Raw genomic sequence first — 18,624 nt, forward strand, 5'->3', positions numbered from 1 at the left:
TCCCTCTCCCACTCCCCCTGCTTGTATTCCCTCTCTCGCTGTGTCTCTCGCTGTCAAATAAATAAATAAAATATTTTAAAAAAAAAAAGAAAGAAAGAAAAAAGTCCATAAAGTTGACCGACTGTGCGATTTATTGGGGCGTCGTCATGGAGGGGAAAGCACTTGAAGGGATTCTGCCTCCTGTTCGGAACGCTGCCCCAGCTAACGACTACCTCTCTCGGATAAGTAAGTATAAAGGTGGTCAGTAGAAAAGGAGCACACCTCCTCAGGCCTGGAAGACACGTTCGAGCTTCAGCTTAGGGAAGAGGGAGGTGCCTGGTTCCCAGCCTCTGAAGCTAGGAAGCCAAAGGCAGAGGTGCAGGAGGAGGGGGATGGAGGGGCGTCACCCACGCATGGCGGCGCTAGGGTCTCTGGTTTGGAGCAGGCCGCAAGCCCCGGGGCCACAGCCAGCGGCCCCACCTACCCTGCACCCCTGGAGGAAGGCAGCTCTGCTTCCCAAACCTGCTTTTCCGTGGCTGAAAGCCCTTCCCGCCACCAGCCGGCTAGGATAGCAAGGGAAAGGGGGTAAGGGGTGGGAGGAGGAGGTCCCAAGGCTGAGGCTGGTGCCCGAGGCGCGAGGTGGTGCCGGTCACAGTGCCGGGCACGCAACGTGGCTATGGTCTGGCTTCTGCAGGGGGGTCAGCAGAGTTCTTCCAAGAGCAGGGAGGATCCCATGGGGCCAGGGGAGGGCAGGACAGGGAGAACTGGGTCCCGCCCCACGGCAGCAGCTCTCAGCCCAGCCCCATGGCGTCACACCCTCCCCCGAGTGTCAGCGCTGGAATGGCTCCCGGATGAACGGATGGGGCCAGAACTCTCCCAGGCAGACAGGTGGCCCCTGCCTTTGTGCACGGTGAGGGCTGGTTCTCCGGCGCACCAGGGATGAAGCTGACCTTCCCCAGGCCTCCAGGAGCCAGCCTGCAGCCCGGAGGGGGCTGGCAAGGAGGCCGTGATTACAGTCATTCCTACGGCGAGAGGCACCATGTCACGCAGGTGCCCTGTGGCTTCTGAACTGTGTTCTGTCAGGGCTCACGGTTTAGTTACGGTCTCCAGCAGCCCCTCAGAAACTTTCCTGGCTGATCGGAGGACCCAGTCTGGTTCTGATTCACCATGGGATGTGGCCATGTCACACCCCTGCTCCAGTCTTTAAAACCTCCCTACCATGAAAGGGCCGGACGCTACCTGGTCTCCCAGGCCCTTCGGACCTTCCGCTCTGGTCTCGCGTGCTGTAAAACACAACCTCTCCCATCCCCGCGATCAGCCCCCACCCCACCCCCTGTGGCCAGTCTCGGGGCACCGCCAGCCAGACAGGCACCATCCAATAAATAAACCTGGCAGTGGGCAAGTGGGTCAGCCCTGGGCCAGCCCCTGAAGGAGGTGGATCAGGTTGTCCAGACCCCAGAGGTACCCATCCTCGCGGTTGCCCTCGGCCCAGGGCAGCCGGTGGCTGAGCGTCTGGTGGTCGGGCAGGGCCACTGTCTTGCCGAAGTCAATCATCCAGACCCTGGCCAGGCCAGTGTGGTCATGCACGAAGAGGAGGGAGCTGCCCACCACCTGCAGGGAAAGAGCTCGGAGGTTAGCGGGAGAACGGGCATCGGCTCGGGCCCCCTCCCCAACAGGCAGCTGAGCAGGGCGCTTGACAGCATGAACTCCAGAGCCCGGCTGTCTGGGTTCAAATCCCGGCTCTGCCTTTTTACCCTTTTTCACGCTGGGGTACAAACGCAGGTGCCTGCAGGATCTCGCATGGGTCAAGAGCGCCCGACGCCTCCCCCCGTGGAAGAAGCGCTCAGCCCCCGCGGACTGCTGCTGGTGCTGATGCTAAGAGCCCCCCTCCCCTAGCTGCTAAGGTCATTGGCAGCATTCCACGATGCACACACGCTCTCCAAGTGCCTTGCGGTGCTGGACACACAGCCCTCGGTAGATGCTGGTGGGGGCGGGTAGGGTTAAAATTAGAAATAGTACTTTCGTTGCCTTCATGGAACTCCAGGTGTGCAAGGCCCTCCCCTTTTCTAGTCGGGTTTCAAACCCCACTGCTCCCAGAGAACCCAGGTGACCGGGCAGGTGAGCAGGTGGCTGTCAGGAGAGGCAGTCGCTGCCCCACTCCGTTTGGCTGTTGGCGTACGGCGAGCGGCCCAGCTGGGGCCACATCTCCCAGTGGGCCCGGGAAACCGGATGTCCCTACTCGGGTCAAGTCTTATGTTTTAGGTGCTGGCAACTCACTTTTTAAAATGCTAAGTCACCAGGTGGGTGAAACCGAACAGGAGCACAGAAGAGATGAGGTCCCTGGGCCTCCTCTTCGGGACGTGGCGCGTAGAGCCCAAGGGCAGAGACGAGGACCATGAGGGTGCCATTTGATGATAATGAACAGGATAGTCCCGGCTGGTGAATACTGAGGGTGGACCATGGGCCACCCTTCCATGTATTAACCCGCCTTATCCTCACCCCACCCAGGAGGCAGGGGCTCTGCTAGACCATCCTGCCTGTCGGGAGACAGGTCCCAGGCTCAGGGGGCTGGGGAGTGCAGACCGCGGTTTGAACCCGGAGGCCCAACTCCCAGATCAGGGATCTACGGGAAGTCGGGGACGCCGGGAAAAAAAGTGAGGGGGACCTGAGCGGGGGTGGTGGAAGAGCTTGGAGAGAGGAGGGAGAGGACACCCACACGCACTGAGGTCACCACTTCACAGACTTCCTGCGACAGCCCAGAGAAATGAATGTTTCCAAAGAGACACAGGCTGCAGAGGGGGTGAGAGCCACCAAACAGGAAGGCAGACACTGGTAACTGGAAATAATTATGATTACAAAGTAATCTTTTTTTTTTTTTTTAAGATTTTATTTATTTGAGAGAGAATGAGAGAGAGCACATGAGAGGGGGGAGGGTCAGAGGGAGAAGCAGACTCCCTGCCGAGCATGGAGCCCGATGCGGGACTCGATCCCGGGACTCCAGGATCATGACCTGAGCCGAAGGCAGTCGCTTAACCAACTGAGCCACCCAGGCGCCCGATTACAAAGTAATCTTAAGAGCAAGAAGTTAGGGCGCCTGGGTGGCTCGGTTGGTTAGGTGTCTGCCTTCAGCTCAGGTCATGATCCCAGGGTCGTGGGATCAAGCCCCACGTCGGGCTCCCTGCTCAGCGGGGAGACTGCTTCTCCCTCTCCCTCTGCCTGCCGCTCCCCCTGCTCATGCTCTCTCTTTCACTCTCACACTCTCTCTCTCAAATAAATAAACAAAAAACCATTTTTTCCCTGTGTTAGGAGGAAGCTGAGGCCCTAGAGGGTAAGTCGCGTGCCCAGTGACAAACAGCCTTCTTTGCAGACCCCCTGGCTCGAGCCCATGTTCTGAACTATCCCATCTCCCTAAAACCCACTCTGCTGCCTACCCTAAAAAGCAAACCCCAAAACATGGGGGTTCCTCTTAATAGCTCTGCCCTGTAACTCTGTCAGCGGTTTCTCTTCAGTGCCACCCAGATGCTGACACCCCCCTGCCCCCCCAGCCCCCCACAGGGCCTTCGGCTCCCACAACACCTGGGGCTCGCACCTCGTGGGTCTTGAAGAAGGGGGAGTTCTCCAGAGCCTCTCGGAGTTCTTCCAGGCGAGCCACGTACTTTCTCTGTGTGAGAAGGAGCACTTCTTGGTTAGCACAGGGACTCTGTGGGTCCTTCCCCGCCTCGAGAACGGACATCCTATACCCCCAAAGGAGCGGGCAGAACCCTGCCAGGATGGGATCAGGGGAGCCGCAGGGAAAATGCAAGGTGGGCGGAGGCTTGGATGCCTCTGGATGGCACAGAGCAGAGTATGGTTGGGACATTACATGAATATCTACAATTCCTAGCAGCTCCTCTAACCAAGAGGTGGAGTCTGAGTCCCTTTAACCTCGGCTTGGTCCGAGGACTTGCTCTGGCCAAAAAAACGAGGCAGAAATGATGGTGGCCATTCTGAGCCATCGAGACATCTTGCATTTTCACTCGTTCTCTGGGCCACCTGCTTCCACCCGAGAACGCGCCCAGGCTTGCCTGCTGAAGCATGAGAGACAAGTGGCCAAGTCGTGAGCCGACATGTGAGCAGGACCCTCCTGGTCCAGCCAGCTCCGGCCAAGCCACCAGCTGACCGCAGATGGTAAGCAAGGCAGGCCACTATCGGCCAGCCTGGGCCTACAGCAGAAGACCATTGCCTTAGGAGCAATGATGATGGCAATGGTCTTAAGCTGCTAAATTCGGGGCATGGGTGTCCCGCTCACCAGGATTCCACGGTTCCCGTCCACAAAGTCCTCCAACACCTTTGTCACCTGCTCCAGCTCCTGGGTCTTCTTGAAATTGGTGTTGCAGGTCCCACTGGCCTTCTGCAGGACAAGGGGCAAAGGCAGAGCGTCATACTTTTTCCTTCACGTGCCTGACCCCAAGCAGCCTCAGGCACCTCCTGGGACCACCTGCTTATCCCCAAGCCCCTGGCTGTTCAGGAGGAGGAGCCAGCCCACCTGCCAGCCCAGCTCCACCCAGCCCCACGGCACACTCCTGGGCCACCGGTCCTTCCCAGGCTAACCTTGAACCCCCTGGTTGAGCCAGTCTAGCCAAGTGGACTCTGGAGAGGGGTGGGTCTGGCTTTGAACAGTGACTCGGCCACTTCCTAGCTGGCAGCCTTAAGCCGCTTTCCCGGCCTCAGCCTCAGTTCCCACATCTGGAAAATGGGGATTGTGTTGATATTTACCACCTAAAGCTGGTATAAGGATCAGAGGAGACTGGATGTGTAGGATGCATGGCACAGTGCCTGGCACACAGTTAAGGATGCACTCCATAAATGACACTAATGTTATTTTTTTTTTATGTCTGAGAGGGGCACAGAAAAGCCACCTGAGTCATTCTGCCACACTGCACCAGATGCGTGTGGGTGCTGGTAACACGGAGGTGACAGGACAGACACACAGTCGGGCGAAGGAGGCAGGTATGGAATAAGATCATCACAAAGGGAAATAAGAATAATGAGGAAGTAAAGAGAGGGCCCTGATCTGGCAGGACAGAAATCAAGGTGGGCTTCCTGGAGGAAGTGAAATTTAAAAGGAGACAGGAGGGGCGCCTGGGTGGCTTAGTCTGTTGAGCATCTGAAATTCTGCTGGGGTCATGATCCCAGAGTCCTAGGATCCAGCCCTGCATCGGGCTCCCTGCTCAGTGGGGAGTCTGCTTCTTCCTCTACGCCTCCCCCTGGCTCGTGATCTCTCTCTCTCTCTCACTCTATCTCAAATAAATAAATAAAATCCTTAAAAATAAAAAATGGAGGGCGTCTGGGTGGCTCAGTTGGTTAAGCGACTGCCTTCGGCTCAGGTCATGATCCTGGAGTCCCTGGATCGAGTCCCGCATCGGGCTCCCTGCTCAGCAAGGAACCTGCTTCTCCCTCTGACCCTTCCCCCTCTCATGTGTGCTCTCTCTCTCTCGTTCTGTCTCAAATAAATAAATAAAAATAAATAAATAAATAAAATAAAAAATGGATAAAAAATAGGGGTGCCTGGGTGACTCAGATGGTTAAGCATCTGCCTTTGGCTCAGGTCATGGTCTCTGGGTCCTGGGATCAAGCCCCGTGTCAGGCTCCCTGCTCAGTGGGGGAGTCTGCTTCTCCCTCCCTCTCTGCGCCTCCCTGCCATGCTCTCTCTCTCTCTCTCTCTCAAATGAATTAAATAAATAAATAAAATAAAAGGAGACAGGAAAACAACTGGGAGTCAATCAGGGGGAAGTAGGGGGAAGAGCATGTGCAGAGGTCCTGTGGCAGGAAAGAGCAGGACTCTTTCAAGCAAATGAAAGACGAGGTAGACGAGGAGGAAGAGAGGGGGAGAGATGAGGCTAGACCCTGGAGGGCCCTCTAGGCCAGGGAAATTCTCTCGAGAGGACTAGCGAGCCATGGAAGGGTTTTGAATAGGAGAATGACAGTCAGATGTACAAATCAGAAAGACAGCTCAGGCGAGGCCGTGGGGAAATGGGTACTCTCATGGATCGTTGGCGGGGTGCACAATGGTCCCACTCCTGGGAAAGGAGTTTGACGATCTCTAGCAAAATCCCCAATGCACCTCATCTTCGACACTGTCCTCCTGCTTCTGGGAATCTCGTCTACAGCAAACCTACCCACTGGCAAAGTGTCTGGTGTACAAAGTGATTCACTGAGGCACTGTTTATAATCGCAAAAAGTGGAAACCCAGGTGGCCATCTTTAGGGGACTGTGTCTCACCCAGAGAGAGCTATTACATCCAGAGAAAGACAGGAAGGGAGGAAGGAAGAGCAAAGAAAGAAGGAAGGCAGGCAGGCAGCTTTCTATGGAATGATATGGAAAACTCTCCAGGGCTATGCTTCCTTTTGCGTAAGAGGGGGAGGAGGAAAATTTAGGATATGCAATTGCATTTGTTTGTATCTGCAGGAAGAAACAGAAGAAACCATAAGGTGGTTCTCCAGGAGCCGGCATGGGTGGGGGGAAGGACAGCAGCAGGGTTAGGAGAGAGATTTCCCCTCTATACCCTTTTATATTATTTTGATTTTTGAACTGTGTGAATACCTCTTCAAGCAATTAGGTTTACTTTGCAAAAAAAGGAGAGAAAGAAGAAAGGAACGAAAGAAAAAATGAAAATCTTTCCCCATATGGGGGAAAAAGGATCCTTCCAGCTACCATGTTGGATGAGGATCAGAGGGGGTGAGACAAGGACCCAGGAGCCCAGGGAGGCTAGGGCAGGAGAGCCCAGGGAGGCTAGGGCAGGAGAGCCCAGGGAGGCTAGGGCAGGAGAGACCAGGGAGGCTAGGGCAGGAGAGATGAGCGGATTAGGGCAGGGCCGTAGGGAGGGGAGCAGACAGAATCAGAGCTACTCAGGGAGACAGATAAACAAAACTTGGTCACTGATAGGGGTGAGAAAGAAGCAGAACTTCCCTGAGCCCCTGTCTATTCATCTTCCACAGTCTCCTGCTCTTTCTCGACATCCTGCTTCTTCCCAGCTTTCCCTGACACCCATGTTCCCCAAGAGGCCCTGCCTCTGATCTAGCGCTCAGCCCTCTGGCGACAGGCTAGCAGCTCCTGGCCCTCACCTTGATGCCCTCAATCCGGAAGCCCAGGGTGGAGGTCGAGCTCACAGTCTCCCTCCACTGCATGTAGCGGGGCTTGGTGACAGCACCCTGAGCATGTTCCTCAGGGGTGGGGGCCCTGGGGTCCACAGCCACCATCTTCTCATACATGTCCTTCCGGGGCCGGGGCCTTTCTCGGGCCTTCACTAGCTCCTCCTCCAGGTAGGTCCTGGGACACAGAGGACGTGACAAAGAAAACTATGAGGAACAAAGATGGAGGACATACTCTCTGATATCAAGACAAGTTATAAACCCACAACATGTCACAAGAATAGACAATTAGATCGATGGACCAGAACAGAGTCTAAAAACAGACACACGTGTGTACATTCACCCAAATTATGACAAAGAAGGCCCAACAATTCAGTGGGTAAAGGGAAGTCTTCTCAATAAATGGTGCTGGGTCAATAGGACTGCCATATTGAGGTGGGGGGGTGGCTTCCATCCCTACCTCACACCATGTATAAAAATTAATTCTAGATGGATTGCAAATCTAGATGTGAAAGTCAAACCAACAAAGCTTGCAGAAGAAAACATAGGAGATAACACAATCTTGGAGTAGGCAGATTTCTTAAACACAAAGCCACTAATCAGAATGAAAAATGGCACACTGGCCTAAATTAAAAGTGCTTCTGTTTGTCAAAAGATAACTATTAAGAGAGTGAAATGAGGGACGCCTGGGTGGCCCAGTGGGTTGAGCATCCCCTGACCCTTCACCTCTGCCCCATGGCTGCCCCTCAACCTACCTGCTGCCCATCTTGCAGTCCATGATGGAGGGGCCCTCGAAATCCGCCAGGAGATCTTCCATCTGGTTGAAGGCCTGGCCATCCCGCTGCACCATGCCATAGTAGGTGGGCACGAAAGGCCGTAGGGGGTCACTCATCAGCTGCTCCAGGCTGTGCTGCTCGCACTGACAGAAGCGCTTTAGGATGCGACCATCCTCTCCTGCCTGGAAGTTCCCTACAAGCAGCACAGTCAACAAGAGGGTCAGAAGCTGGATCAGCCAGAGAATCGCCTCATCTCCCAGATGCATCAGATCCTGGCTGCCCTCATCTTGCCTGACCCTTCTGAGAGGCTTTCTCCCCCTCCCTGTAACTCTCACAGTCTTGGCCACGATATGGAAAGGGCAGGATCTGCTGCTGCTCCTTGTCCAAACGGAGTCCTGCTCATAGCACGTTATGTCCTCCTTTGTCTTTTCATTTTAGATTGTGAGCTCATGATCGGCTGTGGGAATTTTTGTGCAACCTAAGTCCAGAGCATGACGCTCCAGAGCAGATTTGCATTTGCTTTGGGGCGCCAAGGTGGCTCAGTCAGTGAAGCGTCTGCCTTTGGCTCGGGTCATGATCTCAGGGTCCTGGGATTGAGCCCCACATCGGGCTTCCTGCTCAGCAGCGAGTCTGCTTCTCCCTCTCCTCCCTGCTCCTGCTCTCTCTCCAATAAATAAATAAAATCTTAAAAAAAAAAAAAAAAAAAGATTTGCATTTGCTTCTGCCTGGAGTCCCACAGTGCTGATGCCTGGGGCCAATTTAAGTTAACTGACAAATCTGGCATTTCCTGGACCCTGCAGACTGTGTAGATTAGAATTACGAATTCTTATTGGGGCAAATTGTATTTTCAGATTATATTCTCCAAAGATGGCTGCAACAATAGCTGCTGCCCCACAGGTTCTTCTGGAATTTCACCACTCCCCATCAAGAAGTGGAATCTAATTCTTCTTCTCCCCTTGAATCTGGGAGGGCTGATGACAGAAGTGACACTGGGGCTTTAGAGTCTAGGTCACAAGAGGAGATGTGATTTCCACTGTGTTGGCAGAGATGCGTGCCTTTGTGGTCCTGAGCAGCCCTGGAAGAAAGCGGACTAGTCCGAGGCCACCATACTGTGAGGAAGCCCAAGCAGCATCAGAGAGGCCACACAGAGGCAGCCCCGGCTGAGAGCCAGCCAAGAATTGATCGCAAGGCACGCGAGTGAATGAATCTCAAAAGTTTCCACCTTGCAGCATTCAAAAGAGTTGTCCTAGCTGAGTTCCCAGATACCATGGCGCATCCCTGCCATGCCCTGTCTGGATTCCTGACCCCAAACCTGTGAGTGTAATAAAATGGTCCTTTTATTCCGCTAAGTTTTCTTTTAACCACCACTAACTTTTGAGGGGTTTTTTGGTATTTTAACTCAGCTAGAGTAATGAGAACGCACAGAGATGGCAGCCCTGGGGCGGGGGGCCTGGCTTTTCAATGACTCAGATCTAGGGATGAACAAGGTAGGTAAGTTCCCTTTTTGTCTTCCTTTGCTGGTGGACCCACCCAATTTGTCTAGTCCCCAGCAGTAGCCTTTTTTGTAAATAAAGTTGTTTTTTTTTAAGATTTTATTTATTTATCTGACAGAGAGAGAGACAACGAGAGAGGGAACACAAGCAAGGGGAGTGGGAGAGGGAGAAGCAGGCTTCCCGCTGAGCAGGGAGCCCGATGCGGGGCTCGATCCCAGGACCCTGGGATCATGACCTGAGCTGAAGGCAGACGCTTAATGACTGAGCCACCCAGGCGCCCCTGTAAATAAAGTTTTATTGGAATACAGACACACTCGCGTGTTTATGTATTATCTATGGCTGCTTTCATGCTAGAACAACAGAGTTGAGTAGTTGTGACAGGGACCATACGGCCCACAAAACCTAGAATGTTTATTATCCAGCCCTTTACAGAAAATGCTCTGTGCTGGGCATTGTGCTACCACGTGCCACAGACATCATGCGAGGGCCTGGGGAAAACCATTAGAGCTGTTGTTTGAGGGCCTACTATACTCTGGACATGAGGAGAGAACAAGGAATGATTATTTCCATTAATGAGGGGCCGTGTCTCAATCTTCATAGACATTTTGGCTTATCATTATTTTTTAAAATATTTTATTTTATTTTTATTTTAAGCAGGCTCCATGCCTAATGTGGGGCTTGAACTCACAACCCTGAGATTAAGAGTCGCATGCTCTACCGACTGAGCCAGCCAGGTATCCCCGTTTATATACATTTTTATTTTAACCCTTCGGTTAAGCCTGCAAGGGAGGTATGATTATCTCCATATTACAGGTGAGAAAACCAAGGCCCAGTGAGAGAAAGTAACTGGCCCAGGATCCCCCATAAAGAAAGTGCAGAAAGAGGATTTGGGCCCAGAACCATTTTTTGCCCAGGGTTGAGGATTTGCTCCCCATTCCCCTGGCACTGAGACAATAGGGAACAGCCCTCAGCCCTGATGTACAGATGGCCCGGCCAAGGCCTGAGCATGTCCCATAACAGCCTCATGAGGTGGAGACTGTCCTCAAGCTCATTTGACAGATGGGGCAACCTGAACTACAGAGAATGTCTCTGGAGCTTTCTTTCCCCAGCCCAGGTGTCTGTCCAGCCTGTCTGCCCCCTGCCGTCCCCCGCACCCCTGCTCTCACCAGCGTGTCCCGACAGCTGGACCCAAGGGTAGTGTTTTCGGAAGGAGACCACAAAGGGCGAATATTTCAGAACCGTCTTCAGCTTCTTCCACGGTTTGTTCTGTGTGAGGCAGAGCAGGGTGGGGTCAGTGCCAAGGCTGGGGAGGGAAGGGGGTGGGGTGTTGCACTGAGGGGAACCAGGTGGACTAGGGGTCTTTCCAGGGCCAGGGGGCTTCCTGGGATCACTGCTCCCAAGCTCACTGGGGTGAGCAAAGCCCACTACTTCAGCCATCTCAAGATCCCCCAAAGGCCCCAGCAAAGGTGGGGAGGAGTCTGTCCATTTTTCTCTGTCCTTCTCAAAGGAGGAAAAAGAGGCCAGGTCTTGCTGCAGTAACAAGCAGCCCCCCAGGTCTTCCCCTCCACAGGCACACACCAAACACCTGGAAACCTCACTTCCATCCCAAAACCAAGTCAGACCTTCTGGAGAAGGTGATAGAGGTAGGAGTTGATGAGCGGAGGCTGAACCACAGAGGAAGACAGAAACAGAAGCAGATGACAAGGTGATGACAGAGACAGAGAGATGGGCACAGGAGATGGAGACTGGGACAGTCATGAGAGCTGCTCACCAAATGGCTCCAGCCCCTCCCCGTTCCAGGGACATCCCTGCCATCTTGACCTTAGGTTACTGACTTGCTTTGGCCAATGAAATGTGAGCAGAAGCGTGAAAGCCAGTACGTGATTCTGTGTGTCCTTTGCCCTGCTGTAGAAGGGGGTGGGGAGTGTGGAAAAAGAAATAGAAGCTTCTTCAGTCTGGGCCTTGAGTGAAGACAGCATGAAGCAGAGCTCCCTCACCCACCAGTGGCTCATGGTCCATGTGCAGTATGAACAAAAATAATCATGTGTTTTTCCAAGTCACTAAGTTTGGGGGTTGTTTGTTACTACAGCAAACCCTGACCTAGCCTGACTAAGACAGAGACAGGGTTACCAAAAGACAAAGAAAATAATAGAAAGACAGAAAGGGAGACACAGATACAAAGTAATGCCAGGAAAGAAAAAGATAAGTAGAAGCAAAGAGAGAGAGAGAACAAGTGATAGAAAACCAATAAAGCAAACTGAAAACAAAGATTTAGTTGTATCAGGTTGACTCAGTCAAGAGGTTCTTGAGACCAGGTCAACGTCTGATTCACATGCATGAGCACGCATGCACACACATGAATACATTCTCTGCTCCAAGCACATGGCAGGCCCTTAGGCAGGTATTAGGAGAAGGGGTCCTCTCCAGAGAAGGAAGCTGTGTGGCCCATCCCCCCACTACCCTGGGGTCAAAGCCATGTTCTCTCCCACCTGCTCAGAGCCCAGCTACTCAGCAGACATCTAATTGATGGTGGGAAGGTCAAGCAGACACAGGGTGTTGGGACTGCAGGATTCAGGAAAGGCTATTCCTTCCATCCTCCAGCTGCCAGCCGGGGAGAGGAGGTGATTAATAAAGGTTCCTGTTTACTAAGCACCTGGAACATTCCAGGCACAATGACAAAGACTCGGTGAGCCATAACCTACTTAATCCTAAAAACACAACCCCGGGAGGATTGTTGCCTCTGTGTTCCAGAGGAAACAGAGACTCAGAGAGATGCAGTCACTTGCCTAAGTCACACAGCACAGTGCTGGGGTTCTAACTCGGAACCCACTGCCCTGGGCTTACATGCTATACCCCCTGCTGGACTATGAACTCTGAAGGCAGGGATTGGGGTTGTCATGGTTATGCCTGTGTCCCCAGTCCATGGCCTAGCACACCATGGCTGCGCCAGAAACGTTTGGATTGAAGAAGGTTAGTTGTTGGGCGCCTGGGTGTCTCAGTCGGTTAAAGCGACTGCCTTCGGCTCAGGTCATGATCCTGGAGTCCCGGGATCGAGTCCCGCATCGGGCTCCCTGCTCGGCAGGGAGTCTGCTTCTCCCTCTGACCCTAACCCCTCTCATGTGCTCGCTCTCTCTCTCTCCCTCTCTCTCTCCCTCTCTCAAATAAATGAATAAATAAAATCTTTAAATAAATAAATAAATAAATAAATAAATAAATAAAAAGAAGAAGGTTAGTTGTAATGGTCTTTTATCATGAAGCAGATTCAGTAGCTTGTCTCTTTCCTAGACCTGATGGTTAATCTGGGCTTTCTTAGATGGCTTCACGATGGTCACCTCTCCCATCCTCCTCCTCCAGGAAGCCCTCTCTGATACCCCAGGTGCGGCCAATCACACACACCCCCGCCCCCGCCATGGTCTCCTACAACACTCGGTTTCCCCCATACCAGCCCTGACCTCTCTGTATGGCAATGGGTCTGTCTTCTCTACTGGCCTGGGAGCCCCATGAGGGCAATGTCTCAGTCACTGCCGAGAAAAGCCAACACAGGGGGGACACATAACAGAGGCGCAGGGACTGTTGGTTGTCTGATTAGGAGGACAGGATGGACATGAGAAGGAAGGGAAAGGGGGAGGAAAGGAAGAAAGTAGTAGGACTTTAAGGTCGGATGGGATTTCAAAATTAAGCGAGAAGGAAGCAAGGGTTTGTTTTCTGGGCAGCAGGAACACGAGGGGAGGCAGGATGCTGTGCCCTTGGGCTTCATGGCGGCGGAGGTGGTCAGGAGGGGAGCAGGGAAGCTGAACATGGGAAGCAGCCTGGAGACAGGAAGCTCTGAACACTGGACTGAATTACTGATGGCTATCTGGAAGGCCCCGGGGAGCCACGGAAGGCACTGGAAGCAGGGAGGTTTCAAAAGTTGATCAGAAGTGGGTCTTGGAGGCAGATTCTGGAAGGATGGAGAAAAACTGGAGACAGGGAGGTCTGGGAGGAAAGCAAGTGAGGGACGGATCCACCCATACACCCCCGAGGTTGAAGTAACTGAGTTTTAAACTCAGCCAGAACAGAGTTAGAATCCTGGCTCCAACCAAGCTTGACCGACCCTAAGCAAGTGACCGAACCTCTCTAAACCGGTTTCCTCATCTATAAAATGGACACGATAATAATCCCAATCTCATAGTGCTGTTACGAGGATTCGGGGTTAACACATATACGACACTTAGAAAAGTGCCTAGTATTCCAAGGGTTTGAACCCCAGCTCTGTGTCTTCCAAAGTGTGTGACCTTGGACGAGTGTCATGACCTGTCTGGGCCTCAGTTTCCTCATCTATAAAATGGGAATAATAACAGTATCTACCTCATAGGGCTGCCATGAGGATTAAATGAGTTCATATGAGCGAGGAGCTTAGTACAGAGCTGGGTATAAGCAAGTGCTAGCTGCTATTTTTTTTTTTCCATTCCCTTCCAGATCAGCTGTTCTGAGATGCCAAGAATGTGAGAGAGTAGGTGGAGCAAACAGCTAAGGCAGAAAGACCAGAGGGTCAGCTCCTTTGCTCTGGCACAGGCAGGTTTAGGCAGGTCTGTCTCCACCTGTGGCCACATGTGTAAGCACGTTCCTAAGGGAGGCATGTAGGGTGAAGGGGGCTCAGGGCCAACTCCGGCCAGAGGCCCCAGGAGAATGGGAGGACCCAGCAGGCCAACCCACTCGAGGCTCTCACACCTGCCTCGGTGCTGACCCTCCCTGAACCTGCCCACTGCCCAGCCCTCCTGATTCACCAGGGAAGAACCACACCCAAGCTGGGGGTGAGGGTAGAGGATGTAAACAAGAGTCTGCAGGGAGCCCCCTGGAGAGCTGGGGGGCAATGGGGAGACCAGAAGTTCCCTGGCCAAGCTGGGGGTCCTTAGCATTTTGGGCTCACACAGCCCTTTGAGAATCTGATAAAAGCTGGGGGGCTCACTCCCTACAAAAGCGAATGGCTAAAGGGTGGTAAAGGTTCATGACCCCTGAAGATAGCCACAGGCCCTAGACTAAAAACTGGGGGTAAAAAGTGCCACCCTTGGGGCGCCTGGGTGGCTCAGTCGTTAAGCATCTGCCTCCGGCTCAGGTCATGGTCCCAGGGTCCTGGGATCGAGCCCCGCATTGGGTTCCCCACTCCCCGGGAAGCCTGCTTCTCCCTCTCCCACTCCCCCTGCTTGTGTTCCCTCTCTTGCTGTGTCTCTCTCTGTCAAATAAGTAAATAAAATCTTTAGAAAAAAAAAAAAGTGCCACCCTTTCTGTCCTCCTATACTAGAGCTCTCCAGATTCTGAGGTTACATACTTTCTAGAAGATCCGACAGAAGTCATACACACTCACTGCAAAAATGTGTATATGCACAGAGACTCACACGATCACCCAATTTCAGGAGTTCCTGGGCACCATTAAGTCAGCCAGTGGCTGTCTATTTTAGACCCCAGGACTGGAGTCAGTTGGGGAGGAGAAAAGGAAGGATTAGGAGGGTGCTGGGAGTGGGTTGGTAATGTGGCTGTAAGAGGAAGGAGGTCGGCAGATGGAAGAGGTACCTGGAGATGAAACTGTTTGTGGTGCTAAAGAACTTCTCAAAGCAAAGGCAGGGGGGTTGGGCTAAGGGGCCTGTGGGGATGTGGCTCAAGGGCAGGACGGTTCCCACTCACCCCAGACCTGTCCTCGGGGTCGCTGGCACCTCCGCCCCCGGCCACCACATCATCCTCAGACTCGTCGAAAGAGGAGGCAGAGGAGAAGCCACCACTGCCCCCCTCAGCCCGGGAGGGAGGTCCCATCTCCATTGGCTGAGCCTCAGGCTCAGGTGTTTCAGGAGTGATGATGAGGCGGGGCACAGGGGTCAGGGAGCTACACTCCAGGTGAGAGTATAGGTGAGTCCCCAACTCCCCAGGTTCTGGTTCCTCTAACTGGCCATCCTGCTGGGACTCCCCCAAAAAACAGTCTGTCCCAGGTTCTGTCTGGGGTCCGTGAGTATCTTGTGTCTGGGGACCATCAGTGCCAGGCCGTGTCCAGGAGCCAACAGTATCTTGCCGTGTTGGGAAACCATCAGTGCCAACCTGTTCCCAGGCTGTTTTCGCATCCTGTTGTATCTGGGAGCCATCAGCACTTGGCTCTGTTGAGGGACCGGCCCCCTCTGGCTGAGTCCGGAGGCTGGACCTGTTCTTATGGGTCCAGAGGTTATCAGCCCAGGTCGTGGCCCTCTCTGCTTGGGTCTGTGACCCATGTATTTCTCCCTCTGTCCGGGGCCCATCAACTCCGGGCTGCGTCCGGAGGTTGGCCCTCTCTGGCTGAGACTGGAGGTCAGACCTGTGTGGCCCAGTCCAAAAGCCATCCGTCCCAGTTTCCGTCCAGGGACCGGCTGTCTCCAGCTCTGACCAGTGGCTGCTCCTCTCTGGGCCTGTCCGGAGGCTGGATATGTCTGGCTCCGTCTTCTGGCCGGGCCGCTCTGTCTCCGCTCCGAGGCCAGCTGCTTCAGGCTCAACCAGTCCGTCTGTCCCCGGCTCAGGCCCGAGGCCGACCCTCTCGCGCTCGTGGTGGAGGCTGGACGCCTCGGTCCGGGCCCGGGGCCCGCCCCCGTCCGGCCGCCCCGGCGGGCCCCCTGCGCCGGGCCCAGGTCGCTGCTGCCCCGGCTGCCGCCGCCGCCCCCCTCGCGGCGCCTCCAGCCCCATGCGGGCCGCTCCCGGCAGCGCCCCGGCCTCTGCCTCGCTCAGGCTCCCCCGGCACGGGCAGCGCCTCATGCCCGCTCCCTAGGTTCGGGCTTCGACCCGACCCGGCCCCTCCTGCCCCTTTAAATCCCGCGAGGGGTGTGGCTGGGGAGCCCCGACTCGCGGGTTCCGGCCCGCGGAGTCCTGCCCGCCCGGCCACGCAGGGGTTAACCGATACTCTGCCTCCCGCCGCAAACCGGGAAAGCCCCGAAGCCCCGCCCCGGACGTGACGCAGGGGGGACGGGCCTTGCCTGGTCCCGCCCGCTTCTGTTGGAGGAGGAGCGTTCCGAGCTCTCGAAGCTGGTCCGGGTTGGGTGTGAGCCGCCGGTGTCCTGGCTGCGGGCCAGTGGGGCCCCTTCCTAGACCCCCCGCAACTAATCCGACCTTCCTACACCCTCGAGTGACCAGTTTAGCCTCCCTCGATGAGGAGTCCAGCAGCTCGCCCATTCTTCGGACGGAGCAGGGACTGACTTCCAAAGACTTGGAAATCCTACCGCCCTGGGTTCAAGACCCGCCTCTACCATTTACTCGCAGCGTTACCTGCACTGTGTGACTTACTTTCCCTCCCTCCTGCTCCAGCCCCAGGCTCAATTTTTCACCTGTAAAATGAGGATACATAATGTTATTTTATTGTTTCAGAAAATGTGTGTTCGATGCTCCAAGAGCAAAGCATTTTTTTTTTTAAGATTTTATTTATTTATGTGACAGAGAGAGACACAGCGAGAGAGGGAACACAAGCAGGGGGAGTGGGAGAGAGAGAAGCAGGCTTCCCGCAGAGCAGGGAGCCTGATGCGGGACTCGATCCCAGGACCGTGGGATCATGATCTGAGCTGAAGGCAGTCGCTCAACCAACTGAGCCACCCAGGCGCCCCAAGAGCAAAGCCTTTTTACCAACAGGGATATTGAGGCCCAGAGCCGTGAAAGACTTTGTCTAAAGGCAAAGTGAGGTTAGATAAGGGGCAAGCCAGGAACTTAACTCTGAAGCTAGGATGCCTGGCTTCGAATCTTGGCTCCAGCACGCACTTCTGGGATGCTCTTTCCCTGCAGACTTGTCTCCTCTGAGCCTCTGTTTTCTCATCTGTAAAAAGGGGATAGTGGGGGATAATTTCCTCACAGGACCGTAATGGGAGTTTTTATTAATTTGCAACAGCATTTACATTTGTGTACTTGCTTTGTGCCAGGTGCTGTACTTACCAGTTTATACCTCAACTCTTGTGAGGTAGGGATCATCATCATTCCCTTGCACAAACAGGAAAACAGGCACAGAAAGACAAAGCAGTGAGTCCAAGATCATAAATCTAAGTTGGATAGATTTGAACTCGGGCCCAATTAATCTAAGTCTGGGCTTTTGGTCCCTACAGGATGATATAACTTGCTTTTGAGGCTGGGGGTGTGAGAGAAGGGGCCAGAAGTTGAGAGTATTTTCTCTAAATCGGATCATGTCCTTCTCTGCTCAACCCTCCATGGTTGGGGTGCCTGGGTGGCTCAGTCGTTAAGTGTCTGCCTTCAGCTCAGGTCGTGATCCCAGGATCCTGGGATCAAGCCCCGCATCGGGCTCCCTGCTCGGCGGGGGGCCTGCTTCTCCCTCTCCCACTCCCTCTGCTTGTGTTTCCTCTCTCGCTGTGTCTCTCTCTGTCAAATAAGTAAATAAATAAATAAATAACCAACCCTCCATGGTTCCCATCCCACAGAGTAAAAGCCACAGTCTTCTCTGTGACTCACTATCCCCTAAGTGATCTGCCTCTAGTTACATCCCAGATCTCCTCTCTGTCTTTCCCCCTCACTCACTATGCCCATCGGCCGCTTTGCTATTTCTGTGAGATATTTTCCACCACAGGGCCTTTGCACTGGTTGTTCTCTCTGCCTGGAATGTTTTTTCCTCCGATATTCCAATAGCTCCCTCCCTTGCCTCTTTCAGGTGTTTGTTCAAATGTTACCTCCTCAGCAAGGTCTTCCCTGACCACTCAAAATCTGTTTAAACTCAAAATCTCTCTACTCCTTACCCCCCTTCCCTGGTTTATTTTTCTCTTTAACACATGTCACCTTATTAAATATACTTATTTATTTTGTTTATTTTGCCCCTCATTGGAAGCCAGCACCAAGAGAGGAATGTTTTTGCCTGGATTACTCCTTGCTGTGTCCCCTAGAAAAGCTTAGAAAAGTACATGATAAGTGCTTAGTAGGAAATTTGGGAAGAATGACTTTTCCATAAGAAATTTCTCTTATGTATAGAGCTCTTGTTCTGTACCAGGTACTGTGCCAAGCTCATTACAGACACTATTTCACTGCACCTCTTTCTCTCACTAACACTGAGCAAGGCAGGATGCCACAGCCCCATTTTACAGATGGAACACTGATGCTCAGAAATCTGCCAGCCTCTAGCTTTTGCTTGTAGCCTTTGATATGACCTCATAAAGGGGAAGCATGTGGCACTGGGCTTGGCACTATCAGCCACAGTCTTGTAGGGTTAATTATCGTCATAGGTGCTTTTTATATAGTTTTGCCCCCAAGGGTGAGCTGTCACCCAGCTCC

The 18,624-nt window shown here is 53.5% G+C and overlaps 1 protein-coding gene across 2 annotated transcripts; it reads right to left on the bottom strand.

The window, feature by feature from the left end:
- Positions 1-108: 108 nt before the first annotated feature.
- ITPKC (inositol-trisphosphate 3-kinase C) lies at positions 109-16,259 on the bottom strand. Of its 2 annotated transcripts, XM_035023315.1 has the most exons (7): positions 15,040-16,256; positions 10,545-10,644; positions 7,865-8,078; positions 7,083-7,287; positions 4,268-4,369; positions 3,569-3,640; positions 109-1,590 (listed from the first exon to the last, which is right to left on the bottom strand). In XM_035023315.1, exons 1-7 carry the CDS (start codon positions 16,123-16,125, stop codon positions 1,387-1,389), a joined length of 1,983 nt encoding a protein of 660 aa, XP_034879206.1. In that variant the 5' UTR covers positions 16,126-16,256; the 3' UTR covers positions 109-1,386. The 2 variants fall into 2 exon arrangements, with proteins under 2 accessions (XP_034879206.1, XP_034879207.1); XM_035023316.1 differs by lacking the exons at positions 109-1,590; positions 3,569-3,640; positions 4,268-4,369 and adding an exon at positions 4,596-4,704 and having other exon boundaries at positions 15,040-16,259.
- Between the last annotated feature and the right edge of the window lie 2,365 nt (positions 16,260-18,624).

Source organism: Mirounga leonina, unplaced genomic scaffold, assembly GCF_011800145.1.
Source record: "Mirounga leonina isolate KUSES-001 unplaced genomic scaffold, KU_Mleo_1.0 Mir_177, whole genome shotgun sequence".
NCBI lineage: Eukaryota > Metazoa > Chordata > Mammalia > Carnivora > Phocidae > Mirounga > Mirounga leonina.

Coding starts and splice junctions, on each gene's coding strand:
- ITPKC (XM_035023315.1), bottom strand. CDS start 16,125: ATGAGGCGCTGCCCGTGCCGGGGGAGCCTGAGCGAGGCAGAGGCCGGG. Junction 8,079..10,544: donor CCAGCTGTCGGGACACGCTG/GTGAGAGCAGGG, acceptor TGCTGCTTGTAG/GGAACTTCCAGGCAGGAGAG. Junction 3,641..4,267: donor ACGGGAACCGTGGAATCCTG/GTGAGCGGGACA, acceptor CTTCTCACACAG/AGAAAGTACGTGGCTCGCCT.